The 27,997-nt window shown below is 39.9% G+C and overlaps 10 protein-coding genes and 2 long non-coding RNA genes across 23 annotated transcripts; 9 read left to right on the top strand and 3 right to left on the bottom strand.

Moving 5' to 3' along the window:
• The first annotated feature begins 3 nt into the window (after positions 1-3).
• Positions 4-3,838, top strand: LOC135166901 (YEATS domain-containing protein 2). Of its 2 annotated transcripts, XM_064129622.1 has the most exons (5): positions 4-327; positions 436-554; positions 792-3,145; positions 3,203-3,276; positions 3,384-3,838. In XM_064129622.1, exons 2-5 carry the CDS (start codon positions 461-463, stop codon positions 3,487-3,489), a joined length of 2,628 nt encoding a protein of 875 aa, XP_063985692.1. In that variant the 5' UTR covers positions 4-327; positions 436-460; the 3' UTR covers positions 3,490-3,838. The 2 variants fall into 2 exon arrangements, with proteins under 2 accessions (XP_063985692.1, XP_063985693.1); XM_064129623.1 differs by lacking the exon at positions 4-327 and having other exon boundaries at positions 357-554.
• On the bottom strand, positions 3,492-13,963 carry LOC135166903 (angiotensin-converting enzyme-like). Of its 6 annotated transcripts, XM_064129630.1 has the most exons (8): positions 13,777-13,963; positions 13,560-13,680; positions 5,368-6,097; positions 5,052-5,240; positions 4,549-4,919; positions 4,124-4,479; positions 3,901-4,047; positions 3,492-3,657 (listed from the first exon to the last, which is right to left on the bottom strand). In XM_064129630.1, the coding sequence occupies exons 3-8, from the start codon at positions 5,903-5,905 to the stop codon at positions 3,492-3,494; spliced, it is 1,767 nt and encodes a 588-aa protein (XP_063985700.1). In that variant the 5' UTR covers positions 5,906-6,097; positions 13,560-13,680; positions 13,777-13,963. The 6 variants fall into 6 exon arrangements, with proteins under 6 accessions (XP_063985700.1, XP_063985698.1, XP_063985699.1 ...); XM_064129628.1 differs by lacking the exons at positions 13,560-13,680; positions 13,777-13,963 and adding an exon at positions 9,043-9,174; XM_064129629.1 differs by lacking the exons at positions 13,560-13,680; positions 13,777-13,963 and adding an exon at positions 9,043-9,085 and having other exon boundaries at positions 5,368-6,102.
• On the top strand, positions 6,612-7,540 carry LOC135167067 (uncharacterized). The gene is made up of 2 exons (XM_064129919.1): positions 6,612-6,737; positions 6,879-7,540. The coding sequence occupies exons 1-2, from the start codon at positions 6,638-6,640 to the stop codon at positions 7,538-7,540; spliced, it is 762 nt and encodes a 253-aa protein (XP_063985989.1). The 5' UTR covers positions 6,612-6,637.
• LOC135166910 (uncharacterized) lies at positions 7,893-10,117 on the top strand. Its single transcript, XM_064129645.1, has 7 exons — positions 7,893-8,045; positions 8,296-8,574; positions 8,756-8,906; positions 9,035-9,367; positions 9,445-9,544; positions 9,603-9,875; positions 9,953-10,117. The coding sequence occupies exons 1-7, from the start codon at positions 7,973-7,975 to the stop codon at positions 10,007-10,009; spliced, it is 1,266 nt and encodes a 421-aa protein (XP_063985715.1). The 5' UTR covers positions 7,893-7,972; the 3' UTR covers positions 10,010-10,117.
• Positions 10,536-12,734, top strand: LOC135166905 (uncharacterized). Of its 2 annotated transcripts, XM_064129636.1 has the most exons (7): positions 10,536-10,667; positions 10,812-11,093; positions 11,183-11,333; positions 11,429-11,767; positions 11,840-11,939; positions 12,020-12,286; positions 12,351-12,733. In XM_064129636.1, exons 1-7 carry the CDS (start codon positions 10,574-10,576, stop codon positions 12,402-12,404), a joined length of 1,287 nt encoding a protein of 428 aa, XP_063985706.1. In that variant the 5' UTR covers positions 10,536-10,573; the 3' UTR covers positions 12,405-12,733. The 2 variants fall into 2 exon arrangements, with proteins under 2 accessions (XP_063985706.1, XP_063985705.1); XM_064129635.1 differs by having other exon boundaries at positions 12,020-12,734.
• On the top strand, positions 12,825-15,118 carry LOC135166912 (odorant receptor 33b-like). Its single transcript, XM_064129651.1, has 7 exons — positions 12,825-13,136; positions 13,197-13,475; positions 13,722-13,872; positions 14,074-14,391; positions 14,472-14,568; positions 14,662-14,925; positions 14,981-15,118. The coding sequence occupies exons 1-7, from the start codon at positions 13,064-13,066 to the stop codon at positions 15,029-15,031; spliced, it is 1,233 nt and encodes a 410-aa protein (XP_063985721.1). The 5' UTR covers positions 12,825-13,063; the 3' UTR covers positions 15,032-15,118.
• Positions 15,119-15,338: 220 nt separating this feature from the next.
• Positions 15,339-17,620, top strand: LOC135166907 (uncharacterized). Its single transcript, XM_064129638.1, has 7 exons — positions 15,339-15,584; positions 15,667-15,948; positions 16,035-16,185; positions 16,243-16,581; positions 16,706-16,805; positions 16,882-17,148; positions 17,222-17,620. The coding sequence occupies exons 1-7, from the start codon at positions 15,491-15,493 to the stop codon at positions 17,273-17,275; spliced, it is 1,287 nt and encodes a 428-aa protein (XP_063985708.1). The 5' UTR covers positions 15,339-15,490; the 3' UTR covers positions 17,276-17,620.
• On the bottom strand, positions 17,116-20,512 carry LOC135166914 (uncharacterized). The gene is made up of 4 exons (XR_010299769.1): positions 19,777-20,512; positions 18,216-19,681; positions 17,629-17,761; positions 17,116-17,254 (listed from the first exon to the last, which is right to left on the bottom strand). It is a non-coding gene; the product is annotated as an uncharacterized LOC135166914 (long non-coding RNA).
• On the top strand, positions 17,768-19,907 carry LOC135166906 (odorant receptor coreceptor-like). Its single transcript, XM_064129637.1, has 7 exons — positions 17,768-18,037; positions 18,154-18,432; positions 18,503-18,653; positions 18,722-19,066; positions 19,141-19,240; positions 19,435-19,698; positions 19,769-19,907. Exons 1-7 carry the CDS (start codon positions 17,938-17,940, stop codon positions 19,820-19,822), a joined length of 1,293 nt encoding a protein of 430 aa, XP_063985707.1. The 5' UTR covers positions 17,768-17,937; the 3' UTR covers positions 19,823-19,907.
• On the top strand, positions 20,251-22,216 carry LOC135166909 (odorant receptor 47b-like). Of its 2 annotated transcripts, XM_064129643.1 has the most exons (7): positions 20,251-20,382; positions 20,504-20,782; positions 20,891-21,041; positions 21,116-21,451; positions 21,579-21,678; positions 21,749-22,012; positions 22,077-22,216. In XM_064129643.1, the coding sequence occupies exons 1-7, from the start codon at positions 20,292-20,294 to the stop codon at positions 22,125-22,127; spliced, it is 1,272 nt and encodes a 423-aa protein (XP_063985713.1). In that variant the 5' UTR covers positions 20,251-20,291; the 3' UTR covers positions 22,128-22,216. The 2 variants fall into 2 exon arrangements, with proteins under 2 accessions (XP_063985713.1, XP_063985714.1); XM_064129644.1 differs by lacking the exon at positions 22,077-22,216 and having other exon boundaries at positions 21,749-22,018.
• On the bottom strand, positions 21,868-22,458 carry LOC135166915 (uncharacterized). Its single transcript, XR_010299770.1, has 3 exons — positions 22,378-22,458; positions 22,085-22,270; positions 21,868-22,002 (listed from the first exon to the last, which is right to left on the bottom strand). It is a non-coding gene; the product is annotated as an uncharacterized LOC135166915 (long non-coding RNA).
• A 2,847-nt stretch (positions 22,459-25,305) lies between these two features.
• LOC135166911 (uncharacterized) lies at positions 25,306-27,522 on the top strand. 4 transcript variants are annotated; one of them, XM_064129650.1, is made up of 7 exons: positions 25,306-25,368; positions 25,646-25,924; positions 25,992-26,142; positions 26,216-26,536; positions 26,721-26,820; positions 26,889-27,167; positions 27,239-27,522. In XM_064129650.1, the coding sequence occupies exons 1-7, from the start codon at positions 25,338-25,340 to the stop codon at positions 27,293-27,295; spliced, it is 1,218 nt and encodes a 405-aa protein (XP_063985720.1). In that variant the 5' UTR covers positions 25,306-25,337; the 3' UTR covers positions 27,296-27,522. The 4 variants fall into 4 exon arrangements, with proteins under 4 accessions (XP_063985720.1, XP_063985717.1, XP_063985716.1 ...); XM_064129647.1 differs by having other exon boundaries at positions 25,312-25,407; positions 25,646-25,912; XM_064129646.1 differs by having other exon boundaries at positions 25,312-25,407; positions 27,239-27,521.
• Positions 27,523-27,997: the final 475 nt, after the last annotated feature.

The raw sequence follows: 27,997 nt of genomic DNA, 5'->3' as shown, positions 1-27,997 counted from the left end.
AGACTGAATGGCGTCCACGGGTGTGAAAGTGATGGCACCGGCCACAACATTCCGTTCAGTTTTTTTCACTTTTTATGATATACTTGTGACTTCCGTGAGAATAAAACGCAAACCTCCGTCACAAACAATTATTTTCGACAATTCAGTGAACATAAAAATCAATTCCTCGAGGATTATGAAAAGAACTGTCAATTGGAGGGAGAGATAACCTCACGTCCCCAGCATTGTCATATCAGTGTTTTTTTAAATGTGTAATTGTTAGGAATAAGTGTTGAACATTCATTTGGAAGTTAACGGCGCAGTTAATTACGATTTCCAGATTTTCTGGTGAGTGCTTTCAGTGAAATCAGGAAAATTTTCCACAGCAAAAACATGTTTATGAATCTTAACCTTAAATGAAGAGTTCCAGCCGTTCAGGGTTTATTTTTTTCCCAGGAAAAATATTTTATTTATTGATGCGATGAATAATTCCGGAAATTTCGAGGATCAGGACCCTGATTATGCAGCTCCTGGACCAAGTACGAGTTACCAACAGAAGATTTATGAAGAGACCGGTGAGATACTTATGCTTCTGTTGAATTTGAAGATGACTTTAATAAAGATTCAGAAAAATTGTGAGGGCAAGGAAAGCAATATTACAGGCTCTCTAAGTATTTTGATTATTTTTTCTCATGTTAAACGTTTTTTTAACTTGATAATCCATCATTGGAGCCTTCAATTAAGCCTCAGTTAATCCCACATTTTTACACTGTTGAAAAAAAACATTATATCAATAAATTTTGTTCCTGTAGCCCGCACAAACACCTCTCGCAAAATTACATCGATAATCGACCGCGAATTTTCTCGCGAAATCGACACGAAGGAAAAAGAAATTCTCGAAATCCAAGAAAAACTCGACAAGGCTCTAAAAACCCTCCACTTTCTCCGTTACGTCATAATTTCTGACTTCTACAACCGCAAACAATGTCTCTCGAACCCTCCACCAGAAGTCAAACAGGTGAGATTGCATCCGGCAGTGCGTTCCGCCACGGGGAAATCCCCCAAGGTCCAAAGCGATACTCCATCCATATTTCCCCCCAAGTTATCTTCTCCCAATCTTCTAAAACCCCCGCCAGACCTAGAAACTCCCAGCGCTCCCTTAACCGAAAGCTTTCCTAACGTGCTTCCCCCCGGAACCTCCTCTCCCCCTGTCACCGACCTCCAGGACCTTCCCAGGCCCTTGAAAAGGTCACCCGCCAAGACTGACCCCTCCTCAGAGCCTCCCAGAAAGATTCCCCGATACGTACCCCCGAAGACCTCTCAACCAGAACCAAAAATCCCCTCCCGAGGTGTCCGCCACAAGAGCCGCAAGCGAATAGTCGTTGGGAACATATCAAAATGGATTCCCCCAGACTGGCGGGAGGACGCAGCCTCCCACAAGTGGACCATGTACGTCAGAGGAACTAAGGAGGACTCCGATATATCGGATGTTGTATCGAAAGTTCGATTTTTCCTTCATCCAAGCTATCGACCCAACGACGTCGTCGACGTCATCTCTCCTCCATTTCACTTATGCAGGAGAGGATGGGGAGAATTCCCCTTAAGAGTCCAACTCCATTTCAAGAACCGAAATAACAAGCCAATGGATATCATTCACCATCTGAAGTTGGATAGGACGTACACGGGACTCCAGACCCTCGGATCGGAGACCGTCGTCGATATTTGGATTAATACACTCACGTGTGAGCTTTCCGACAACAAAATGGTATCTCAGAACGGTGTAAAACAGGAGGGAGATTCTCCAGGGCTCCCTCAGCACCCCCTCGGGATTAAAGAGGAGAAAAATGATGAGGATGACGTTAGGATGCTCTCTCACGTCCACCTTGACCACGATTACGCGAGCTTGGGAGGGCCTGAGGAGGGAAACGTTACCATTGCTCATTCTCCGGAGAAAGGGAACGAAGTCAATCACCAAAATCGTGTCAACGGGACTGTCACTGATTCTTTGGCATCCTTGGAGGCTAAAAATCCTCCGAAAATTATTCAAAATGGTGGATCTCCTAGGAAAAATAATTCCATTCTAAATTCGGAGGGTGAAAGCCGTCCGAAAATCATTGAAAACGGTTCTTCAGTGCTGGAGCCTTTAAAAATTACGATTCCGTCCCACTTTCAGTCTCTGAACGTAAAAAAACCGTCGGAGACGTCACTGCCCCCCAAAATAGTCGTCTTGAAAGACAATAATGACAGGGTTATCAAGCTAGATATGAATACAACCAAAAAAGCCATCAGTCTCCTCAAGAATCCGCGAGCCGCCGTCAACCTGGTCCTCGATTCCTCAAAGAGTGTAATCCTGAATTCCTCCACGAACATTCCCGTCCTGAAGATCGCCGATTCCCAGACGAGACCACCGACTCCCCGGGACAAGCCAAACGGCAAATTCCCCCGGGGCAAAGTAACTATTGGGAAGGATAAAACGAAATTAGGAAGCAAGAAGGAGTTATACGATGGAATTCTCAAGAGTCTCGAGGAGGTGAAGATTTCTAGCGATGTGGAGGGCATCATGAGGTTCATAATGAAAAGAATGCCGATCGTATCACCTCACTCGGGCGATCCTGAGTACCGGAGGCTGCATCCCTACGTTTGCGGAAGTGACGAGGAGTTCCTGGGATTCAATCCTGGAAAGCAGAGGGCGTTGGAGTGGTACAGGGCCAAGGAAGTCCGCAGCCTGTTGCGCAAAAGAAGCGTCGACGAGGAGGAGATCTGGACGGTTAAGGAGATCATGCTGTGGTGTCGACTGCATGGATTTACCCCCGTCAGGGGTGGAGGAGGAGGGAAATCGGAAATAATCGTGGATGTGGGCGATGGGGGAGAGGAATTCAACACCTGTACGGAGCCCGTGGAGTTTATGGAGTGGCTGCAGGAGGGAGGAGAGGAGGTGGTCGAGGACGAGGAGGAGGTCGACGTGGTGGAGATCGGGGAGGAGAAGATAAGGAGAGGGATCGTCCAGGAAGACAAGGAGAGGGGAGTGATGATGGAGGTGCCGAAATCAGCTGAGCCGATCTATTCCTATGTTTGCGGGAGTGTGAGGCAAGTCGGAGTTAAATTAGCTGAGGAAGAGGTGGCAGAGGGGGTGCTGCACAACGCTGCTGGACGAGTATTGGCTAAGGTTAGATTGTTGTGGTTTTATTTGGAGGGTTGTGGGACTGAAAAATATTTTTTTCAGGCTGTGGAGTGCTTCATGGAAAATCTGCTCAGGTGCTCACTGGCTCAATCTTTCGAAAGAACGGGGAATGGAAGGTTAGTGATCGGGGATAAATAATTATTTATTCACAGGTCTTTGCTCTGTTGTTTTATGAATATTTTTGGTGTTTGAAGGACATTGTTTGAATGCTCACTTTTTTCAGATGCCCTGAGAAAATAAGTTTAGAAGATGTACGAGCTGCTATTGCTAGCAGAGATGAATTTGATATTTTCACGAACAACGGCCTTGGAACACAAAATGCCGATTGATTTTAATCCCATCCGACAGGAATATTGAAAGTGTCGATCTCCTTCCGCAAAAAATCATAGACTGGCTTGAAATACCGCGTAAGGGGCTCTACACGTAGTTTGGATTCACTCGTCAATTTTTGTAATGCATCGGGGAGCTCCACAGTACTGCCCATCTTCATCAGGCTCCTGAAGCGAAAAGAGTTTATTTGAAGATTGAAATTTAATTTTATCTGTTGGACTTTCATTGAATATTATCCTTCTACAATTTGTAAATGATGAAACTGGAATACATGTGATTTTTTCAACGAATTTTGTACATTGTACAGCGAAATTGATGATGAAATATAAGTTTTTCAATTTTTTTGACGCGAATCTTCCTTTTTTTCTTTATGAAATTTGTTATGGATTTATAATTTTGTCATTGTTTACCTTAATTTTTTTGTGGAACCCTTCGATCCGTACACATCGCACTTATGGAGTGGAAAAGTGAAATTCACATTATTTATCTTTCCGGTAATCGCCGATTGGCACATCGAGTCGAATATTTCGAATTGCAGAAAACTTGCGAAAAAGTACCTGAGGATTGCGTCATTTTTAATGCTTTAGGAACTCCAATCAATAAATGTGTAAGGAACGTCGGAGATTACGGTACCTCAAATAGGGAATATTTGCGATAATATGGAATTTCGCAAGTGGATCGAAGAAGAGATAATCAGGTCGGGGGCTCACCGGAGCAATTCCCATGATGTCCCTGTGGAGCCTCCACCAGAGATCATTCAGCTCTGTCGAGTCTACTTTCCCCTCGAAAATTCTGAACCTCCATTTTTCCACTGCCAGGCTATAAGCTATCAGTGGCAGTTTAATCAGAGCTTCTCTCAATAACAGAGCCAGGTCGTCGGTCAATATAGCGTCTCCAGCGAGTCCCATTCGCTGGAGATGTTGGGGCGTCATCACTCCTAGGAGAATGGCCTCTCCGATGCTTTCGTGTAATGCTGAATTTACTCCGGACTATAAACAAATAAATTATCGAACAGAGGAAAATATATCGTATAAAAATACTGTTGGGTGTTTAATTACCCTGAAAATGGTGTCTTGATTCTCGTACGCTTCGTAATAATAAATATGCCCCATTTCATGATGAATCGCTCGAAAGTCCTCTTCATTGACTTCGAAACACCCCAACATCCGGAAATCCCCCTTTCTGTACATATTCGCAGCAGATGCGTGGCAATTCATATCGCGATCTCCTCGAGTAAAAATCGACCGCTCCCAGAATAATTTTGGTAGCCGGGGGAACCCCAGAGATACGTAAAAGTCCTCTGATCGCTTCACCATATCCAGGACACTGTAATTTTTATTCCTCAATGACTCTGTGATATTCAGGGTCACTGATTTTTCGGGCAGGACGAGATCGACGAGGGCTCCCCAGTTTTGACTCCACAGGTCCCCTGAAACACAGGCGAAATAATTATCCTAAATTGCGTGAGATCAATGTGAAAGGAAAATTGTAATTAAAAGGCGAAAATTGTTCTATCAATCTTTTTTTTGAAAATATACAATTTATTTCTGATCTGAGAGACCTAGCAAATGCGCTGGGATGGGTAAGAGCGGATGGACAACTCCCGGATACACCTTCTGCAGTCGAAACCTGACAACAGCGTGAAGAAGCCGATATATTTCCTCGACGTCTGACCACATCACTTCCATCACTACTTCTGCGTCTGTTATTCCTATTTCTTCCCTCCAGACATCGCCGATGTCTTTATATCCTGTGCAATAAATAAAAGTATCACAAGTGGATTCAGTCCATTCGAGGATTATCCATCATCATGATATTTTTACTTTAACAATATTTATTTATATATCAACTTTCGTAAATAAGACAATTATTTTCACCGTTCTTTCTCGCTCCCGCATTTTGGACTGCGATAAATTGCATGAATAGTGATTTCAGGGAGTTCAGCCCATCCCTCCAAGCAGTCCAGGCCCACCGTAGGGCCCCTTCATCCCTGGAGGTCATCATAAGCCTCCTTAACTCAGTTTCTCCCCGGAAACACTTGTCAGAGGTGTCACAAACTTCTCTCGACTGATAGCTCCCGCTCAGTTTATCTGATATTAGGGACAGGAGACTCGCCTGCTCCGGTGAATATTTGGGTCCTCTGCAGAGACTATAAATCCTCCTCTCGTCTCTCGATCTCCTCAATTTATCGCACCACCACTCCCGCCACCCCGTCCTCTTCTCGTAAAATTTTCTCTTAAAAGTTGAAACATTCGGGGAGAGATGAGTCGCTGATTCCCATTCGAGAATCGCGTTTATCTCGTTTAATTTCAGTAACTCAGAGTTCAGTTTCTGGAAGTCGTCGGGTCCACCGGTGGTGTCATCGCACTGTATGATTTTCAAGATGTGAAATGAGAGAATGACTGCGAGTCTCATGGTTGACAATTGATGATACTCATCAGCACAAATTTTAAAAACTTTAAAAGGATTTCGGAAGAATTTTTACTGCGTTCGCACGTCCGAGAGATCTGGAGGCGACGAGGAGAGTGAACTGGTGCAGGTGGTGGTCGTCGACTTTTTATCCCCTTTGGCGATGCTGGGGGAGGAGGGGCGCAACTCACTGGGATTCTGTTCTTGTAAAAAAAATAGAGGGAGGGAATGATGCCTCAATAGTCATGACCCGTTCATATTGGAAACATTTTTAAAGTCTTTTACATAAAATAATAAAAAATATATTACGAAATACACCCTCTAGATTTTTAATTAAATTACCTCTCTCGCAGTCCTCCACCCCCTTCAGAGAAATTCAATGAGACAAATTGAAGAATAGAGAGCACCAGGACTCCCCTTTATTGCATCCCCCAGTAAGAATAACAAACGCACGTCGAAGGGAAGATTTACTCGTCCCTCGTTCACCCAAACACCTCTATCTTCGTTTTCCATCCTACCCTTATCATTCGCCCTCACTTAGACCACTAATTCACGTCATCCGTAATTGATCTCTGGGTTTATCGAGAGGATTGGACTAAGTGGCTTTTATCTTAATTCATCGCTCCCCGAGGCGTCAAAAGTCAATTAATTCCACTGTGCGATAATTTCACCTATCAATTGTTCTCGCCAACAGCTGTCTAACCTTCATTAAATTTCATTTTGAAAGTTCGTGGAGGGATGAGAATTTTTATGATTTTTTTTGTGGGATTTCTCATGGTCATGCTGACAAGTGGAAGGGGTCATTCCGCTGGGGTGAGGACTGCGACGGGGAGGAGAGGTGCGTTGAATTTATTTTCATTTTCCATATTGAAATAATATATTTCACGTGTGGTCCTGGGGCCTAATTTCACCCGGGGCAGAACACCAGAATAATTTGGGAGGTCCTCCCTCTAAAATGAGACCTAATTTCGATGGACAGAGTCCGGGAAACACGAAGGACATCGCGGCGTCCTCAACAGCTACCGTTTCCTCGTCCCTCCAGCTGAATCCCAGTTCCTGGAGAACCTGGTGCTTCAGGGCAGGGCGGCCGAGGACAAGGGCGGCGAGATCTACGAACCGAAGAGGAAGAACAACACAGGCATCCTGACCATGATAAAAAAATTCCTCCGGAAATTCAGACTGCGGGGGTCAAGCACATCCCCGAAACCTGAAGAAATTTCGCTACCCGATGAGGAGTTTATCACGGACGACCGAATGGAGAACTTTTCGGAGGGTAGCACAGAGGGCACAACGATGGGTGAGTCCCCCGTGGAAGTGATACTCCCCGTGTCAGGCATATTTTTCAACTCGAGCACAACAAAAATTCCGGACTTCCTGGAGAATGAGAGGGGCCGCACCGTTTATGAACCCCCGGGCGGGGAAAATCAGGCGAAAAATCCGGGTAATTTGGTTACACAGGGGTACATGGGCCACGGGACATCCGGTGAAGATGGCCAAAGAGATGATTTAGAGCATTCGGCGGAACCTCTAGCACCTGTTTTGTTCGGTGGGAGACATGCTACTTTTGATCTTGAGATCAAAGCAATTCCAATATCAAATAGACGAGTTGTGATCAATGGAATTAATCGATTTGTTCGTTGAATAAATAAACATTCTAACGGGAGATATTTTATGTTTATATTTTATTTCCATTCCCCATGATTTTTTTTTTGGTCTTTTCCTGTTCACTTTACTGACTGCTCTCGTTCGACTGTCCCTTCGACAAATTTTCGGTTTTCGTCGTCGAATATTTTACGTATTTTTATATTTTTCAAATAAATTCCCAGAAGCGGAGAAATACGAAAGAAATGACAATTGCCTCCTCTATTATGCATGCGCCTAAAATAATTTTCTATCGAGTAACATTAGAGGCTCATAAAAAATTCATAACGAAATGCCGAAAGTTGAGAATTATTTTTGCCAGTTTTTTTTTCGTCCACGTACTCGGCACGAAACGTAGAATAATCAATGACGGTCTCCATATCAGTGTCTTGAAGACCATCGAGGAGGACATACCCAGTGTATTCTTGAGAAATGACTAAGGGAAAGGTTTTTCCGATAGACGAGAGTTACATCTCTCTGAACCTGAAGTACATAGCAGCTCTGGGTACGGGCCTAAAAGATTTTCTCATCACATTCGCATTATCATTAACTGAATCACCGCAGGAAAAATAAGATTTCGGAATTAACAGAAGCAATTAACATTTTTTTCGATAAAGTACCAACAGCGCATTGCCATGTGTCACTGAAATAAACTCCATTGAGCTGATATTTCATATCATCAAATCGCATAAATTCATTTTCTGAAATATTAAGTGAATAATGCAAATGTTTAAATATTTTTTCAATTTACCAAGGCGCATGGAATCCGTATGACGCAGGGATTAAATATTGGCTCTATCAAGTTTACATACTTTATTATAATTATGGAATATTTCCAGTTAAATGTATAGCCGACTTATTGCAAACACTGGATGCACATACAATGCCAGAATTCACTCAGGCATTTGCATCAGTAATTGTTCATGTTGCTGGGGCATTTAAAACATTCAGTATTGTCTATTCTCGAGCGGAAATATTATTACTGGCGCGATTATTCAATTGGGAGAGGCATTTGGAATGCACACCACAAATGGGTGAGTACTCATTAGTAAAAAATATCTGGGGAGAGAAAAAACGATAAAAACAACGTCCAAAATTGTTCGAAAAGTCCTTCCGTAATTTTTTTGAATTTATATTCAATATTTCTACCTCTCCATCATTATTAACGAACCTCATTCATTCAATTACTCTTAATTTTAATTATACTTCATACAGCACATTTTCGAGATGTACTTATGACGAAGGCTTCGGCATCTTCAAGAAAATTGACAGTAGTCATAAGTGGGATTGTTTTAATGAATTCGTTCGCTGATTTATACTCTACGTTGACAGTTGCCAACTGTACGTTAACTGATTACCCACTCAGGTGACTACATAATCGAATAATTGCAGTATTACATAGAGGGGTAGCACGTGTCTGGTAGCGGGGGTGGTACCTGCTTATGAACCCCCTGACACGATAATTTTCTCTCAATGAAACTCGTAATTTTCCAGTTACTTACCGCTGAAGCAATTTTCCTCAGCAGAGCATTGTCGAGCCGTTGCTCTTGCTGATTACATGGTTCATAATTTTGCAAGCGCAAATATCATCATCAACGACAGCTTCTTGATGGCTGTCATGAGCTACATAACAGTCCAATTGAAAATTCTCAACTTCAGATTGAGCAATTGCCATAAGACGTTTATTGAGCAATTGATTATTCCCGAGGACGAGAATAAGATGATGATAATTAATTACGAGTGTCGTCGGATGTCAAAGAAGATATCGGTCCTTGATCCAAATAGAGAGCTCATCAAATGTATCGAGAATCATCAGAAAATGACGGAGTAAATACCTTCAGCTGATTAGTAAAAAAATGGAAAAAATTATAATAATGTCGTTGTTGTTTACCACTCCTCTCTAGAATTTTCAGAACCTTCAAATCAATTTATAACAACATCCTACTGCCACAATTACTGAGCAGCTTGCTGATTCTCTCATTGATGGGCTGTCAACTGGTCTTGGTGAGTCATTGCTGTCGTGATGTCATTTCTGAAGTACCTTTTCTGTAACTCCCTTCAGACAAAGTATGATACCGACGAGGATGTCCATGCCATGGTACATCCACTGATATTTGTCATCTGGGGAACCTTGGAATTGTATATATACTGCGCAGGTGGTAATAGCATTCTTATCGAGAGCGAAATGATAAGCTCCTCCGCTTACAATACGCAATGGTACAACAACGACAAAGTATTCAGAGGAAATTTGTCGATTTTTCTGTCCATCGTGGAGAAACCCCTCGTGATCAGCATTGGTGGGGTCGTTGCCTTGTCAAAAGATACATTTAAAAATGTTAGTAGATGACCAACCGTTCGACAATGCCATCCATGTGCAGTGTATGCAATTAGTAATCCTGTTCATTGTTGCAGATTCTCACTAAGGCGTATTCCTTCATGGCTATCCTCAAGAACTCCAGCGGTGAATGATTACCATGATACTTGGCGCTCGGTATTGTTCGAAAATAAATGACTGAAAATAATCTCCTATTATGTTTCAATGTAATGAAATCGTAATACAGCATTTGGTTTTTCTCACGCCCTGCGAAGAAACTTCCTATTCATGAATATAAAAAAATTGGTTTCTGGAACTTGACTGAAGTTGACAGTGACAAGGGGTCATGACTATTGCTGTTAATTATTAATCAAATTCAGTCTCAGTCCTCTGAAATATCAAGTCACTCTCACTCACAAGTGATTTTTACTAATCACCAATTTCGTTAGATAAATGATTTATGGAGATCCGGTTCTCCACCTTCAGTGCAGCACCGCTTACTAGATGATTACTAATGCCACGTCGAAGTGGAATTGGTAACTGCTATAGTACCATGAATAATCAAGAATCGTTAACCGCTGTCGGTTGAAGGCATTCATGGGAGAATTTTAAATTAATGAAGTTTCATGTTTGAAACTCGTCTCACATCAAAGCCGTACCCAACGCAGAATAATAAATGACAGCTGCAATTGCAGTATTGTACAACAGCTCGATCAGACATGACTCAAAAAGAATCGCAAGTTGAGAAGAAAAATGTCTTCCCGATAGATAAGAGCTATTTATACTTCACTCTCAATGTTTTAAGTTGTCTCGGTAATTATTTTTAATCATCAAATCATTAAGGATGAGTGAAAATATTTCATTGTTGTGAGCACTGACGCTCGAGGAAAAATTGAGTGAACAAATGCAATTTTCGGATTAAATTCTCAATGTATTAAGACAATCATCATAATTCAGGTATATGGAATCCATACAAGGAGAAAGGACGCAAGTACTGGCTCTATCAAATCTACATAATGTACTATTGCGTTGTAATAATGATGTTGAGAATATTAACTGTATTGGTGCGGGCTCTTAATTCGACAAATTCCACGCAATTCTGTCAGGAATTCTCATTACTGGCGGTCTTGATTTGCGATGCCATTAAAGGTTTCACATTTATATTCCACCGACCTGAAGTGTTAACGATTCTTGGTATATTCAACTGGGAGCGACACATCTTAGGAACAGAACAAATTAGTGAGCAGAAGACCAAATAAAAATTCTAATTCCCGTTTTTGTCATGACCAAGTGAGGCTGACAGCATAATTCTATGTTAATGAATTTAGAATACTATAGGAACCGAGTGATAACGACAGCGATGCTGGCGTCAAAGATATTCACCATAGCGGTTGCCATTTTTCTAACGAATTACTTCCTGTTTTATTTCTATGTCATATGGAAATATTCGGATTACGATGTGAAGAAGTTGCCGATAGGGTAATGTGGACAATTTATTCTTATCAAATAGTCAAGTTGTCAGTGACCTTTCATTACTGGCCACCATAAATCTGAGATGTTTTATTTCAATTTAGTTCGCCACCTCTTAAATATTGTTTCATACTATCAAATTACTGGGTGGCCATCGGCATTGATTTTGTGATATTCACTGCTTTGGGATTGAGTGCAGTTTGTCATGATGCCTTCATCATGGGGGTGTTGATAAACCTGATGGGACAGTTAAAAATACTCAATTACCGTGCGGAGAGGAGCTCCATGACGAATTTGGTCAAGTGCACTGATGAAGAAATTGCGGAGAATTTCAAGTTCACTCAGTTTGAGTGCGTTGAAAGGGAGTGCAATGATGAGTCTGTAACCCTTGATCCCAATGAAGAGCTCATCAACTGCATCAGGCATCATCAGCAGCTTTTAAAGTCAGTCTGACTGGGATTGATCGTGATTATCGATCGAACTATTGATGATTTGTAATACAATTGACTTTTCAGGATTCTAGATATATTCAAACATGTATATAACGTGGTGCTACTACCTCAATTATCCGTTAGCTTAGTATTGATCATCGTCAGTGGATTACAAATGATGCTCGTCAGTATTCACAGCATCACTTATTCGAAGAAATGTAGAAACCACTCGCCTTCTTATTTTATATTTGGGATTTCACTCAGGTCAAAGAAGGAGGGAACCTTGATGGTACAATGGTGGCTGTGGTTTTCTGCATAACAGCTGTCATTCAACTTTTTGCGTTCTGTTGGGGTGGTAACATCATTCTCGTTGAAAGCGATAAAACAAGCTTTGCCATTTATTCATCCCAGTGGTACGATCGAGATATTGTGTATCGAAATAATGTTAAAATATTCCTGAGCCTCGTGAGGAACCCTCTCATCGTTAGTGCTGGTGGACTCTTTGACTTATCAGCTGTGACATTCAAAAATGTATACAATTTTCAAATTACGCTGGGGAAGTCTTTCAAATTTCTGATGAGAGCTTTTTTTTCAGATTCTGGCGAAAGCATATTCAGGTGTTGCAGTGTTGCAGAATGTACAGGAATAACCATTCAATTGGAATTGGAATAGTCTCTTTCTAGGTTAAGCAATTCTTCACGAGCGGTTACACGATGAGTGAATATGAATAAATGCGATGACACGTTGAGTTCACCAAATTTTTACCCTTCAAAGCCTTAAATAATTAACGTCACTTTAAGGAAAAAAATCGAGCGAACACAGTACTGTTCAAAATATGGCATATCCACTCTATTCATTTCGTATCAGCAGTTCCTAAGCGCTCGCACTTTGGGCCTAATTCCTATGATGATAATTTGCAGCAGTTAATCTAATCTTCTGTATTTCCAGTCAAATTTACCTTTCAAATTTCTACCACAAATCTAAACTAATTAGAGTAAACTCATTTTTTGGAAGCTCTACTCGGCTAATGTTTGTAATGAAACTACTAGGTAACAGTTCTCGACAGACTGCTAAATAGTTCCCATAATACTAAATTGAAGTGAATCAGCCAAATATCAAATATGCAGTGCACCACAAAACACGTTTTCCGTCACTCGCACAGTTATTTGAAATTCCCTTAACAGTTGCAACAATAAAAAGTTGCAGTCGATAGTATCAAAGCGAGGCACCACGCAGAATAATAAATTAAAGGTATGAGTTCAGTATTGTAGAACATCTCGAGCAGCCGACAGTGTTTCAGGGGTCGATATGGGGATGATAACTCCCTCTTCAATAGACACGAGTTATTTACGTTTCAATTTCAAGTGCATGACTTTAATGGGTAAAATGTTAAAAATCGAGAAATTATAACTGACTCGTATTACACATTGTAAAAATCCAGGTTTGTGGAATCCATATGAAACTGGTGTGAAGTACTGGTTCTATCAAACTTATACGATGTGGATGATAGGTGTTATTCACATAATGAGAACAATGAGTACATTTTCGCGATCACTCTCTGCTGATACTCCATTATTTTTCATCCAAGAAAGCTCGATATTTGCCGCAGAAATAGCGGACATAATCAAGTGTTTAGCTTTCATGTATCACCGAGTGGAGATATCGGAGTTGTCTAGCTTGTTCAGTTGGGAGAGGCAGATGATAAGTGGTGAAGAATTGAGTGAGAATAATTTAATAACTAACATACCTAAAAGCTCGTCCTTCTAAGGACTAATTTAAACCAATTTCGTCTGCATATTCTTACCTCTAAGGTTGTTGAGGAGATCCTCACAAAAATTGGAGAATTTTTCCGAATCCGATAGAACTATGACCTCCAGTTCTCCAGTTGAATGTCCTCAGCAACCTCGAAATTTCGTCCACCCGTACTGCGGATATTCAATATAATTTGTTAATGAAATTCATTCAGAGCATCGACGGGATCAAGTACTCAAAGACTCTCTATTCGCATCTAAAACATTTACCATTGTCATCATAATATCCGGAATACAATACTTTGCCTTTTACTTTTACTCTGCCCTAATGCAATGTGATCATCAAATGGAGAAGCTTCCTATAGGGTAAAGTCTACCTCATTTTCGCCGGTTATAGGGGAGCTGGTGCATGCACTGATTACCGAAAGGGATTCCCAGAGGGCAAAAGCATTTCACAATTCGAAAAATCTTTCTCAGCCAATCCTGAGAGATACGGGTGAGCGGTACTGGCTCCAGCTCCCCTAACACTTATTGGATTCATTTTGTTTCTGTCATCTATGATTTTAGATCAATACCAATGAAGTACTTAATAGTCTCCACCAAATTCTGGCCCGTCTTCATTATGGACTATCTATCAGCTACTGCACTCGGAATTATTGCTCTGTCTCAAGACGCCTTCCTCATGGGGGCCATGATAAATATATCAGCACAATTGAAGATTCTGAATCTTAGGCTGACGTACTGTCACGTTTCACATAAGTCTGAGGACGACTGCAGCAACGATCATTCGAATTTAGGTGTTGCAGCAATTCAGAATCAATCGGCAGCTCTCAAGGCGAATGATGAGCTACTCAATTGTATAAAATTTCATCAGCAAATTGTGAGGTAATATCGGTGTTAATTGTTGTTATAATTGATGCTCACACCAAGAGTGATGAACTGGCTTTTATTAATTTTTCATTCAGAATGTTGAAGCTGTTTAAATCAATTTATAGTATTGTACTTTTACCACAAATTTTTATCAGTCTGAGTATGACAGTTCTTCAGCTACAACTGATTCTGGTGAGTATTTTAATATCGAAGGTCAGATTTACGTGATCGACTGTCTGGTGATATTCTACACATATAAATTTATTATACAAATTATGTATCAAGGGAGAACAACAAAATAGTACGGATACACTCATCGCATCTGTATTTCTTCTCGGAGTTGTGATACAATTACTAGCATTTTGCTGGGGTGGAAATATTATTCTCGTGGAGAGCGAAAAAACGAGTTATTCGATTTATGCATCGCAGTGGTACAATGAGGACAGAGTATTTAGGAATAATTTAAAGATATTCCTCGGAGCTGTTCACAATCCTCTCACAGTCACTGCCGGTGGTCTCATTGAATTGACAGCTGAGACTTTTAAAAATGTACCAAATGTTTAACATCTACATTTGCCCCCAATAATTAATAATTCATTCACAGATACTCACAAAAGGATATTCGGTTGCTGCGGTACTGAAAAATGTTAATTAATGTATTTGAAACCAGGTAAGAGCGAATTAAAACTGATTCGCTGGAATGAGCAACACTGACAATCTTGCTACGTATGCAATTCTCTCAAATACTTTTGTTGTAAATTGTATCGCTGCCGAAATTATAACTAAACAACGTCAGATTTGATTATGTTTATTATTCGGTTAATTTTTGTACATCCGCAATCCTTCTGTACAAATGCACATGTTACGATCGTCGTCGAGTACAACTACCCCGACATCAGTAGTGTTCCTCCGATGTGGAACAGACGACTCCCACTTGTTCATAAATAAGAGAGTATCCTCCCCCCTCGCTGTAAAGTCATTTTAAATTCACAGAGGAATTTAAAACTGAAAAACTTCAATGGATGAAACTTGTCTCATGTAATGAGAGCCATACTCATCGCAGAATAATAAATGACAGCTGTCCAGTGAGTATTGTACCAGTCCTCAAGAAGACATGGCTCCTACAGAATCGAAAGTTGAGAAGAACAATGTCTTCCCAATAGATAAGAGTTATTTATACTTTACTCTCAACGTTTTGAGCTGTCTTGGTAAAATACTTATAAAAAATTATTAGATAGGAGTATATATTTTTATAGCAGTTGACCAATGTGTGAGAATCAATGCGTTCAGGTATATGGAATCCATTCATGGAGAAGGGACGCAAGTACTGGCTCTATCAGGCCTACACAATCTACTACGTAGCTGTAATAATGATCTTGAGAATAATAACGGTATTGGTGCGAGCCCTTCACACGACAAATTCAACAGAATTTTCGCAAGAGTTCTCATTATTAGTTGTGCTAATTTGTGATGCCGCTAAAGGCCTGACTTTTGTATTTCATCGGTCGGATGTATTGGAAATTCTTAGCATATTCAATTGGGAGAGGCACATCTTAGGAACTGAACAAGTCAGTGAGTACATGATTCCATTCACTGTCAAGTATTTTTGTGTGATTCAATGAGCACAAGACGGTGATTAAATTGTAATATAATTTAAGGATACTATAGGAATAAAGTACTGACAATGTCGATGATGGCGTCAAAGACATTCACCATTGCTGTGGCAATTACTCTCACCCAGTACTTCATATTTTACTTCTATGTGATTTGGAAATATTCGGATTATGAGATTGGCAAATTGCCGATCGGGTAATTTATATTTTCAGATGATATAATGATCAGGCGTTCTCATATGTTATTTTACAGTTCACCACCTTTGAAATATTGTTTCATACTCACTAATTATTGGGTAGCCATAAGCATTGATTTCGTAATATTCACGTCACTGGGATTGAACGCCGTTTGTCATGATGCTTTTATTATGGGGGTCTTGATAAATCTGATGGGACAGCTGAAGATACTGAATTTCCGGGTGGAAAAGAGCTCCATGACGAGCTTCGTCAAGAGTACTGCTGACGAAATTGCCGACAATTCCAACGTCACTCAGTTTGAATGCGTTGAGAGGGAGTGCAGTGATGAGTCAGCAAGGCTTGATCCAAATGAAGAGCTCATCAACTGCATCAGACATCATCAGAAAATTTTAAAGTAGTTTTTTTATCACGAATAATATACTTTATCCTCTCGCCACCAGGAACTCCAACCCCATTCCAATCTGACTGATTATAATTATGAACTAAGCTGATGATTTCTAATAGAATTTTCTTTTTAGAATATTGGAGATATTTAAACATATTTACAACAAAGTACTTCTACCTCAGTTATCAATCAGTTTGCTATTGATTATTGTTTGTGGATTACAAATGATTCTAGTCAGTATTTCTGAGCATCAGATACATATGATTCACTTTCCCATGTCTTAAAATCATACCTCGCAATTTCATGTAGATCAAAGAAGGTGGGAGCCTCGATGGTACACTGGTGGCCTTGGGATTCATGCTGTCAGCCGTTCTCCAACTTTTCGCGTTCTGTTGGGGCGGCAACATCATCCTCGTGGAGAGTGACAAAACAAGTTTTGCCATTTACTCATCCCAATGGTACGATCGGGACATGTTATATCGAAGTAATATTAAAATATTTCTCAGTCTCGTGAGAAACCCCCTGATCGTCAGTGCTGGTGGACTTTTTGACCTCTCAGCTGTGACTTTCAAAAATGTACGCAATTATCTGGGCCGCTTACCTTATCACCAAATTTTCGTTGATGCCTCATTGAAATTCTTGCTTTCAGATTTTAGCCAAAGCTTACTCAGGAGTTGCAGTGCTACAAAATATGGAGGATTAATAATATTGACTTTAAATCGTTATAGTTAGATTGTAGATATCTCGACATCAAACAGAGCTGACGTGTTAAATGTGAAGAACTTCAATTTACGAACTGCAGTTTTCAAATTGGATCCTTGTTTAACAACAATAAATGACGATTGGTAGAACATAGAAGAATGCAATACAAAATGGGAAAGTTTCACTGTTGTTTCACTCAAATCAGTACTAGTCCTCCTCCTCCTCCTCCTCACACATTTGTGAATAACAACAAATGATTTACAGAATTTTCGATGGACATCCAAAAGACCTCTCTCAAATTTCCAATCACCTTGCTTAATTAATCCTTCGAGTGTTTAGTTGTTTATCACTCACCTATCCCCATCAAAATATTGATGCCCACCATTAGGATTTCGCCGATACTACGTCGCCCTTCGCCTCGAACCAAAAACTACGTTCCTCGATCCATCATTTATCACTGCGCCGTGGTAGCTGCGTTTCCCCACTCCTGAAACGAGTTTGAACTACCGGTTGTACCTAGTTTTGTTGACTCATATCTCATGCATCGGTGGGTCATAAAAAATTTATCAAACTGATCGACGATCCTCCTGCTAAGTTGGAACCTCAACGCAGAATAATAGATGATAGCCGCAGTCTCAATACAACTGAACATCTTGATCAGCTATGAACCCTGCTACTACAGAGCATACCGTAAAACAGAAACATTTTTTTCCACTGACGAAAAGTTATTTAGCCTTCAATTTCAAGTGGCTGACGATACTCGGTAAGAAAAGATTAATCACATCCCAAAGACACAATAAGGAGAGATGGTACCTCACAATCAGGAAAACGCGATTATCAAAGTTATTGGACGATAAATGAATAGTCCTAATTATTTAGGAATATGGAATCCATACAAGGAGGGACCCAAATACTGGATTTACCAAAGTTATTGGGCTTACGTAGTTTTGGTGGTGATGGCGGCAAGACTGATGACCCTCTTGGTGAGGACAATTATAGCTGAGGACGCCGCAACATTCCTCAATGAATTCTCCCTCCTCGCCGTGGAACTCGTGGATACCCTCAAATATATTGCTCTCCTAGTTCATGAAAAAGAAGTGATTGAGCTATCGGAGGCATTCAATTGGGAGAGGACCCTACCAGGGGCAGAACGAGTCAGTAAGTATCAGCAAACAATAATCACTCAATGAATACAAACGAACAATAAATCGTTATAAATTTTATTCAGAGCATTATAGGAATAAAGTGATAACCAAAGCTCTGAGCGCCTCCAGAACATTCACCATTGCGATCATGATAGCTCTAGTTGAATATTACCCATTCTACTACTACTCCATTTTGACGCATTCCGATTACAAAGTGGAAAGATTGCCCGTGGGGTAGTGTATCCGGTTCCTTCGAATTTTTTCGATTTTCCGAATATCCCATATGATCATCATTGTTGCAGATCAATACCTCTTAAATATTGTTTCATAACATCACACTTCTGGGCAGCCTTCATCTTCGATTGGTTCACATGCACCTGGCTGGGTCTGCTAGCTGTCTGCGAGGATGCTCTCATAATGGCTGTCCTGATAAACATGACAGCACAATTGGAAATACTGAATTATCGATTAGAAAGATGTCACTTAACAACTTATGCCCTCGATGATGATGAAGAAAATTATAATAGTTCCGATACATCGTTCGAATACTTCGGCGGAAAATTCGGAGTAGATTCAGATGGGCAGCCCACTATTGATCCGAATAAGGAGCTCATCAACTGCATAAAATTTCATCAACATATCAAAAGGTAGGGATGCACTTGAACGTCACCAGATGGTTGGTATTGATTGGTACCAATAATTCCATTTCTGTCTTCGTCAGAATGCTGAAGCTGTTCGGTACTATCTTTGACAAAGCCCTTCTCCCCCAGCTGTTCACAAGTTTGTTATTAATTACTTTGCTACTTTTACAAATGATATTGGTCGGTATTTAAATGTACTACTCCAACTCATTCAACGACCTAACAATCTCGGAATCTTTCCACCGGAGATCAGACATCTTGCATTAGTTGGTGCAACGACAAAATGGTGGAGAGTGAGGTCGTTCAATGGGTTGCACAATGAATATTAATTCTGCAGTTCCCTGTGTACGATATTTATCGAAATTTTTTCCAAGGGTCAACAAGGAAATCTTTTGGATTCAATAATCGCATCGGCTTTTCTGTTCTGCGTCTTACTCCAATTGTTAGCATTCTGTTTCGGTGGTAATTTCGTCCTCGTTGAGAGCGACAGAACAGGCAACGCATTGCACGCATCACACTGGTACGACATGGACATCACATTCAGGAAGAATGTGAAAATATTTCTAGGCGCTGTCAGAAATCCTATGATAGTCAGTGCTGGTGGTCTTGTTGATCTGTCAGCTGAGACATTCAAGAATGTAACTCATCTATTCGTCTTTACTTCAGTCCTCTCATTATTACTTTGGATTATTAATGAACATTTTGCAGTTACTTACTAAGGGGTACTCAGGAGCAGCGGTATTACAGAATGTCAGCGGTTAAAAGATCCCTCGGGATTGCAGTTCATAGTCTAGTCATCTCATAGCATCGGATCAATCAACAATTATGATATTGCCATCACTTTTATCATATCTTGTATTTAAATAAGATCACCAATAATTAACATTGATGTTCTATATAAAAACTGGAATATATGAATGATTTTTCCGGAGAAATTAACGCTTTTCATTCTATACCCATCACATTACAAATCCAACTTCCGTTGACGGATCACCTAGTGATGTTTCTCAACGCACCTCCCATGCTCGAGTTAAACTGAAAATACTTGACCTATACATAATGGAGTGTGCGCATTCTCCACCAGCTGGATATTCATATTGAATACATGAGTGAGGTTGAAAAAAAAAACTTTTCCCTCTCTAAAGCTACTTTAATATTAACGAAGAGACACGCAATGCGGAATAATAAATGAAAGTTGTAAGTTTAATACTGCGAAGTCTTCTAAGAAGACATGAGTAACATGAAATCCAACATGAGAGAGAATGTCTTCCCGATAGACAAGAGTTACTTGTACTTCAATCTCAACGTTTTGTCCGTGATGGGTAAAATATTTATGAGATTAATCTGTTAGGCCCAGTATCAGGCTCATTCTACGGCATCATCTGCCTGTGGTCCTCGTGACTCACAGTGATATGAAGCTTACTGATATTCATGATCGTACAGGCATATGGAATCCTTGGGACGAAGGATATAAGCACTGGATTTACAAGATTTACGAGTGGTACGTCATCATCGTGATTATGGTGATGAGACTTACGGCAATACTTGTCCGAGGAATTAGCGCTGAGGATACAACTCAATTCCTCCAGGAGTTTTCATTACTTGCGGTCGAAGCAGCTGATACAATCAAGTATATCGCTTACATATTCCACCGAAATGAAGTGCTGGAGCTCTGCAGTGCATTCAATTGGGACCGACACTTGCCTGGAACAGAAGAAATAAGTAAGTCAAATGTTGAATAATTGGGGCAGTTCTGGCGGTTCCTCAAGGTAAACTTCCTCTCTAAAATGGGGAAAAATTGAGGTGATAATCGTTGCGACTCTATTGCAGCTCAATTTCGTAACAAAGTACTCACACAGTCTCTGAGTGCATCAAAAACATTTACAATTGCTATAGTTGTGGCTGTCATTTTATACTACTGTTTCTACTACTACGCAGCTCTGGGCTACTCCGAGTACAAACTTGAAAAGCTGCCAATAAGGTACCGTCTGTAATGATGTTCGTCACGCGATGACACATCTCTGATGATATTTCAATGAAGTTGTAATTTTTCAGAACTGTACCATTGAAGTATTGCTTTATACTGACTAATTTTTGGGTAGCTTTCCTTTGTGATTACATAACATTTACTTGGCTTGGTCTGATAGCTGTTACTCATGATGCGTTCATCATGGCATTGATGATAAACATAACAGCGCAATTGGAAATTCTGAATTTTCGATTGGAGAAATGTCACGTTGAGATTTTTGAGCTGTCGCAGGTCCAGAAAAATGAACAATTAAAGCTCATTCATTTTGAATGTGTTGAGAGGGAGATGATCGATGACTCTCTAACTCTCGATCCAAATGCAGAGCTCATCAACTGTATCAGATTCCATCAACATATTATCAAGTACTTCTCATACTTTTATTCTTATAGGCATGGAAAGAAATGGACTGAAATTATTACACAGAGACATTTACTGGATTCTCGTAATCTGGACCAATCTCCCACTAATTATAACTAATTTTTTATTCAGAATGCTGAACATGTTCAGAACAATATACGACAAAGCACTTCTGCCGCAGCTGCTCATAAGTTTGCTTTTGGTTTCAATGTCTGCATTGCAAATGATACTGGTCCGCCCTATCACAGTTATCGATCATAAACATTTGACTACTGTCGTTACACTGTCGTTTGGCTTTTCAGGGTCAACAAGGAAATCTCAGTGATTCAGTAGGTGCCCTTGTATTCTTGATCGCTTGTATACTTCAACTACTGGCATTCTGTTGGGGTGGTAACATCATTCTAGTCGAGAGTGAGAAGACGAGTGACTCACTGTATGCTTCACACTGGTATTATCGGGACACAATATTTCGGAATAATGTGAAAATATTCCTCGGTGCCATAAAAAATCCTCTGATTGTCAGCGCCGGTGGTCTTGTTGATCTGTCAGCTGAGACCTTCAAAAATGTATGAATAGATTCTGCCCTTATTTTGAATTTTTTGAAATTCTTACAAATTTTAATCCTCACAGATTCTTACTAAGGGATATTCAGCTTCAACGGTTTTGAAGAATACAGCTTGATGAGCCGGTCACTAGAACTCTAGTCGTTTCATAGGCTGAAAGAATTCTCTTCGTCCACGACTAATGATGTCTTAAACTATGTGAACAATTCCATGATGTCATCCTTTTATCACTGTAGAATAGTATATATTTTTCGAATGTCACTAGTGAATAAAAATCGTAGTTGATGAACATGGTTTGTTAAAATTATTGTCGTCGGAGTTTCATTGATTGGACTTGATTTTTACTCACTCACTATCCATAGACTCACCGTTCATCGGCTCTCGACTGGTCACTCTATCCCAAATGCACTAGACCCTGTCGCCTACATGAATGATGGATCATTGCAATACATACACTATTCATAACTATCCTTCCTTATTGATAGCAAAGACATACGTTATTCATAGAACAATTGCGAGGAGACATTCGTTTATTTTTAACGCACGCTTCAATGTGGTGGAAGACTTACACGATGTAGAATAATAAATTGTACCTTTTGGTGCAGTATCACAGCATATCTAGACAAAGTAGCATCCCTTCGACATTAATCATGGGAAAGAATCATTTTTTTCCGATAGACAAAAGTTATTTGTACTTCAGCTTAAAGTTTCTGAGCTTTCTCGGTAAAAATCACTGACTCAATTCAGTAAACTTTACATTTTCACGTTGGAAACGCGGAAGTAGTTCAAAATAATCATAAAATATTTCTGATCCACAAGATGTGGATCAATGTGTAATTAGTCTGATGTTATGTTGACTTGAACTACTTCAACGCATCTCAATTTTATTGTCCGATGTTCAATGAGTCTTGATGTTGATCTAGGCATATGGAACCCCTACAAAGAGGGTCCTAAGTACTGGTTATATACCAAGTTTATTGGGCATACGTAGTGAATGTAGTTATGGCTATGAGACTGATAAACACAATTGTGCTATTGATGAATGCCGAAAATTCCTTACAATTCCTTCAACAGTTCTCATTATTCTGTGTGATATCCGCCAATATTATCATATATATTGCCTTCTTATCTCACCGAGATGAAGTCTGGAAATTGGCTGAGTCATTCAATTGGGAAAGATACCTACCCGCCACCGACGAAATTAGTGAGAATGTTACCGAGTATAATTTTCCTTTTTTTATATCTCCCTAATGAATTGTTTTTTTAGAGCTTCACGAAAGTTCAGAAAAATTAATTGAAGTATCGTCTGGGCATTTGGATAGACACACCACCGATATGAATGATGAATTTTATTATTTTTTCAGAAAACTATCGCAACATGGTACTCACAAATGCGTTGAGATCATCCAAGACATTCACCATGACCATTGGCTGTGCTGTAGTCCCATATTTCATATTCTCGTACTACGCAATTTTCTGTGAAGCTCAGTACGAAGTGGGAAGGCTACCAATAGGGTAATGTTGAACTAATCGTGGGAGTGATTACGAACTTTGATTTATTGGCCCGTCCCATTGATTCTACTCTTTTCCTCCAATTTTTTAGAGTTGCACCGATGAAATATTCATTAATACTTTCGAATTTCTGGGTAGCTTTTATTATTGACTACATATTTTTCGTTATACTTGGCTTAATCGCTGTTATTCAGAATGCTTTTATTATGTCTGTGATGCTAAATGTTAAGGGACAATTTAAGATACTGAATTTTCGGTTGGAACGATGCCATATGACAACTTCTGAAAGGCGCGATGCTGCAAGAAATAATGAAGAGTCAGGCATCATAAATTTTGAATGTGTTGAAAGGGAAATCACTGGTGAATCATTTTCCCTGAATCCAAATGAAGAGCTTATCAATTGTATCAAACTTCATCAGCACATTATAAGGTGAATTTTTAGCAGAAGGGCTTCCTGGTATGACAATTTTTGGGAGAACAGTCATTACTGGCAAAATTCATACAATTTTCTTTCAGGATCTCCCAAATATTCAAAAGCATTTATGACAAAGCTCTTCTACCCCAGTTATTCATCAGTTTGTTACTCATCACCGTCCTCTTATTGCAGATGGTTTTGGTCAGTCATTGGGCACTAATTATCGCAACACACAAATTAATGATCTGTCACATATTCACTTCGATTTCTCGCGACTCATTACCCCTTCATCCTGACTCATTGGGCATTTTTGGGTCGGTGGATGGGGAATAGTGATCGGGCCCATTCGTAATTTTAAATATTTATGTTTAAGGGTAAGGAAGGTGATCATGCGGATTCCATCGTTGCGCTGGAATTCTTGATTCCAGTTATACTTCAATTACTAACATTATGTTGGGGCGGTAATCTCTCCCTTATTGAGAGTGACAAGACCAGCAATTCACTGTATGAAGCACATTGGTATGAGAGAGACAAAGAATTTCGAGATAATTCAAAAATATTTCTCGGTGCAATAAAAAATCCACTGATAATTAGCGCTGGTGGTCTCTACGACTTGTCCGCTGTTACTTTCAAAAATGTATAGTATTATTTATTCAACAAAAGTCTTCATCAATATATAGGGAGTTTTGTAATCATAATTGTTTATAATTGCTTGCAGTTGCTCAGCAAAGCTTACTCAGGTGTGGCAGTTCTGAAGAATATGAATGAATGAAAATTCACTTGCTGGACAGGTTTCGGATTTATCGTTTATAGTCTTGTATAAATAATTAGTTAAACGACTCTGGTACCGAGTGTCGGTAGAACTCCAATCACCTAGAAAATGTATCACTCAACGAATTTATTGAATAGATCTGGTTATCTGATTTTTCATTGTCTTGGATTTTGGAGATTTATAATATTTTTAATTTATGGAATGAGTAACGTAAGCCACAGGACGATGGGAATCGATTATTAATTGTCATTCAAGTATTCGGCATCGAAACTGATCGGAGTATGAAAGTACTCAAGTGAATTGTCGAGTGCTCTCACTAGAATTTCCATTGATCGAAGGAAAAATGTTTTAATGCCTGATGACACTGGTACCGCGCCAGAGTAATGACTGATAACTAGAGGCTCCATCAAATTCATAGGGGAGTGATGGCCAACAAAGTATTATGCATTATTAAGTACTGCCATAAATTATCAAGCATCTCTATCTTCTATTTATGAGGGTCTCATATTACATTCATGGGGCTATTACAGAGAATTATTTCTGTAGTGATCGCGGAGATTCGGATCTCTCTTCCCATGTCTCAGTATTTTGCAGGATTTGGACGATACAAGTTCCTTCAAAAATTTGAGATGAAAAAAAAAGTCTTTCCACTGAAGAAAAGTTATTTGTATTTTAATTTTCAGTGTTTGAGCTGGCTTGGTAGAGACATTGCATTCGATTCTAAAAATTAGTGCTGCGAATGTTGAAGTGATTCAACACAGGCATGACATCATCTCTTATCATGAAGTCATCGGGAAATTCAGTGGTGCCAGGATCACGTATTGATGGCCCACTGGGGAAGATGATTTCATGATTATTCTGATGTGACATGTCGATTTGAGTCATTCCACATTGTCATTCCGCTGTTGGTAATTTAATGAATTTTTATTATACTCAGGGATATGGAACCCCTACCAGGGAGGACTCAAGTACTGGCTTTATCAAGCTTATTGGGCGTACGTAGTTAGTGTGATAATGGCGATGAGAATGACGAACATATTAGTACGAGGAATTAATGCCGAGAATTCCGTGCAATTTCTTCAAGAATTTTCGTTACTAGCGGTGGAAACAGCTGATACCATCAAGTACATGGCATTTTTATTTCATCGAGCTGACGTGGTGCAGTTGTCCGAGGCATTCAACTGGGAGAGACACTTGCCAGGGAGTAATCGAATTTGTGAGGAAATTACCAGATGCAAATAGAGTTGTGCAATGCAAAAATAGGATTATTTTTTCTTTTTTAGCACAATACCGAAACACAGTGCTGACCAGCTCATTAAATTTCTCCAGAACATTCACCATTACCATCATGATCACTATCCTCCAGTATTTCGGATTTTCATTCTACTCTGCGTTCATTGTGGCTGACTACCAAGTGGAAAGACTGCCTATAGGGTATGGTAATCCAGATTTATTTTGGTTGGAATAAACTTCAATCAATTGAAATAATTTCTCCTCTTATTTTCAGTGCTGCACCGATGAAATACTGCTTCGTATTAACGAATTTTTGGGTCGCTTTCATCAGCGACTACCTGACATTCACTCTATTGGGCCTAATCGCCGTTGCTCATGATGCGTTTATCATGTCTGTCATGATAAATATCGAGGCGCAATTGAAGATACTCAATTTTCGGTTGGAACGATGTCACATGACGAGTCTCAATGATGATGCCTCCGAAGATGATTCCGCTGTCATTCATTTCGAGTGCGTTGAACTAAGCCGCGATAATACAATGAATCCGAACACAGAATTGATGAATTGCATTAAATTTCATCAGCAAATTGTAAGGTAATTGGCTGGTGTACTCGATGGCAAAAATTATAATGCTTTATTTGTCTAACTAATTCAATTAGCTTCTAAAAAAAATTAGCAGCTCTGTATTTTATAGCAAATTTCACTCTTAAGATTCTGTTCTTCGCAAGAAGAATTTTCAATAATCTTGAGGCCCCATTTTTCCAATATTTTCTTTCAGGATATTGCGAATATTCAAGAAAATTTATGACAACGCTCTCCTACCCCAGTTGTTCATCAGTTTACTACTCATCACTGCACTTCTATTGCAGATGATCCTGGTGAGTCCTCAAATCATCCGGAAAAAATTATTCGCGAAAAAATCAAGGTCTCGTGACTCGTTAACTAGATATTTTTGTTCAAGGGGAGGGAAAGTAATAATGCTGATGCTGTAGTCGCATTGGGATTCTTGATTCCAGTTATACTACAGTTACTGGCATTTTGTTGGGGTGGCAATATCATCTTGGTTGAGAGTGACAAGTCAAGCGATTCCCTCTACGTGTCTCATTGGTATGAGAGAGACAGAGAGTTTCGAAACAATGTGAAAATATTTCTCGGCGCTGTCAGAAATCCGTTGATAGTCAGTGCTGGGGGATTGTGTGATTTGTCAGCAGTTACTTTCAAAAATGTGTGTCACATTCTACCTATCAGTTATGACTTGACACCTCTAATCAATGTATCTAATGTATGTTATTTTAGATTCTGAGCAAAGCTTATTCGGGAGTGGCAGTTCTACAAAATATGCAAAATGAATGAGGATTTCCTGGTGTTCAGGACTTCCAATAGTCTCCCGGAATGAATTACGCTTCAACATTTGAATATGTTAGTCCATGAATAGCAGCAGATGCGCGAGATGTTGACCAATGTAGGCTTCAAGAAAATTTTTTACTTGCTAGCAATAAATAGGAAATGAAGACAATATTTGGTGACTAATCATAGACATAACTGCAGTGTAATTTTCTGCAATTTCATCATTAACCCAGTGATATATTTAAATTAATCGGTAGCACCTGCGATCGATGAGGGATAAGGGACTATGGCTGCCCACCCCCTCGATCAAAGTTGTCCCCTGCTCAAGAAATCAAGAGATCAATCGCCGCTGATCGGCGCCAGAAATTCCATAGTTCTATCATCGCTAGACATTTTTTCATGAATAATAAAAAAAATAACAACAACTACAAAGGGATGGATCACGCACGTCCGGATATTGTACCCCAGGTTGACGCAACAACTTTTTCGCAGTTCTAGAACTTTTTTGTTCAGAGGGTAGTTAACAGTGGGGACCGATTGATCGTGAATATTCGATGATACCGGGGGATTCCCCGGGGGTCGGCGCGCTGTTGGTGGACGTACCGTAGACAGTCGTCATTTAACTGCCGTAGCAGAGATACTAGGGGCGATTACTAACCGCTTAGGCAGTCCCTACAGCGACAAATTGCGTATCGGTGGCGCGTGAAC

Source organism: Diachasmimorpha longicaudata, chromosome 10 (genome assembly GCF_034640455.1).
Source record: "Diachasmimorpha longicaudata isolate KC_UGA_2023 chromosome 10, iyDiaLong2, whole genome shotgun sequence".
Lineage (NCBI taxonomy): Eukaryota > Metazoa > Arthropoda > Insecta > Hymenoptera > Braconidae > Diachasmimorpha > Diachasmimorpha longicaudata.
Note: the sequence above shows the minus strand (reverse complement) of the source record. Positions and strands in the feature narration are given on the sequence as shown.